The sequence below is a fragment of the Juglans regia genome, unplaced genomic scaffold (assembly GCF_001411555.2).
Source record: "Juglans regia cultivar Chandler unplaced genomic scaffold, Walnut 2.0 Scaffold_25239, whole genome shotgun sequence".
NCBI classification, from domain to species: Eukaryota; Viridiplantae; Streptophyta; class Magnoliopsida; order Fagales; family Juglandaceae; genus Juglans; species Juglans regia.
In genome coordinates this window covers 690-2,348 of record NW_023356630.1, presented here as the reverse complement: position 1 = coordinate 2,348, position 1,659 = coordinate 690, and the positions used below count along the sequence as shown (strand labels likewise).

At 45.2% G+C, this 1,659-nt stretch overlaps 1 protein-coding gene across 1 annotated transcript; it reads right to left on the bottom strand.

Moving 5' to 3' along the window:
- Positions 1 to 998: 998 nt before the first annotated feature.
- On the bottom strand, positions 999 to 1,451 carry LOC109009778 (cold shock protein 2-like). Its single transcript, XM_018990393.1, has one exon. The coding sequence runs from the start codon at positions 1,449 to 1,451 to the stop codon at positions 999 to 1,001; it is 453 nt and encodes a 150-aa protein (XP_018845938.1).
- Positions 1,452 to 1,659: the final 208 nt, after the last annotated feature.

The window sequence follows — 1,659 nt, the reverse complement described above, 5'->3', positions numbered from 1 at the left end:
GTCTCGTGCCGACTCTGTGGTTCTTCTGCTGGCGGGGACTAGAGGATGTCTGGCCATGAATGCGCTGGGCGCGGAACTGGGCATCGCTTGTTGCGTAGTGGGTGCTTGGCCATGAACGCGCTAGGCGCAGAACTGGGCATCGCTACGAAGCCAGGACGTGCAGATGATCCCTATGGGAGATCATGGTGCATATGGTAATAATGGATTAATTGGCTATTTTCTGGGAAAATAATGTGTGTTGGATTTTGTGTAAATCATTTTCTGAGAAAATGTTTTACGGATATTTTGGGCCAAATGGGATTTTGGCGTGTGTTGGAAAATAATCATTTTCGGGGAAAATGATGTTTTGAGGAAAATGCATATTTCATCATATGCATGCATGTTGATTGCATTAATGCATTTTCATTACGTGGTTATTTGGGTTATACTTACCTGCAGTACCATTTTGTGGTAACGCAGATTTTGATGCAGATGAGGAGGATGAGGGCGAGCCTGAGGAGACGGCTCCGCCTGACGAGTGATCTAGGATCACTTAGTTATTTTATTTTACTATATGGTATTTTAATTTTGGATGACTGTATAACTACTTTTAAACCTTACTGATGTTTAGATTGTATTTAAATTCTGGTACTTAGTTGACTAATCCGCTTCGTTATTTTGTACACCGTTGCATGTACACACACACTTGGCACTATCGTTGGGATGCGTGACTGTGTTGTCACCATCCTGGCGTCTCGATTCCCGCGTTTCCTTACATGGAGGTCAGGGGCGCCACAGGTGGTATCAGAGTAGTTCGGTTCTGGGTAAAACCACATGTCTCTTAGGATAGTACCAGAAATTATTTTATTATTTTGAAATAATTTTTTAAAGGTGTTGTAAGTTAAAGTATTTATTAAAAATAAATATGATATATTATGAGTCCCGTAATCCACATCACCAGGAGTCACTGCATAGACCTGGGCTTGTACCAATTGTCTCTGGTTCCCCCTTCCACCTCGTCAACCTCCTCGTCCTCCTTGACCTCCTAGAGCTAGACTGGGACACTCACGAGCAAAGTGACCCGGCTGGCCACATTTAAAACACTGAATTCCCCTTTGGCCGCAGTCGCCCTCATGGGCTCTATTGCACCTGTTACAAACTGGGGCTTCACCACCAGCACGAACACCAGAGGTTGTCTGCGAACGGGCTCTAGTCCTTTGCACGAACTTATGCGGTGACCCAGAACTACTTACTTCACCAACATAACTCCGCCTCTTCTGACCTGGAGGGGAGCCTACCCCAAAACTATTTTCCCGCTCTTCAATACTTGCCAAATCCACCAACTTTTGAAATTCCATAATCTGAAGACAAGCTACTTGTCTACGTACCTCGTGGCGCAGGCCCTCTTGGAAACTCTCAACCCGCAATTCCTCAATAGCAGTAAGCTGAGGAGCGAACCGTCCAAGCTCCATAAATTCCGTTGCATATTACTCGACAGTCATGTCTCCTTGAACCAAATTATTGAACTCTCGAGCCTTTTGCCGTCTCACCGAAACAGTGAAGTATCAGTCATCAAATTCTTTCTTAAAATGCTGCCAAGACACAGTAGCCAAGGATCCCAACTCCATTTCTAGGAGTGGCCGCTTGGTCTCCCACCAGTTTACCGCTTCACCTTGCAGC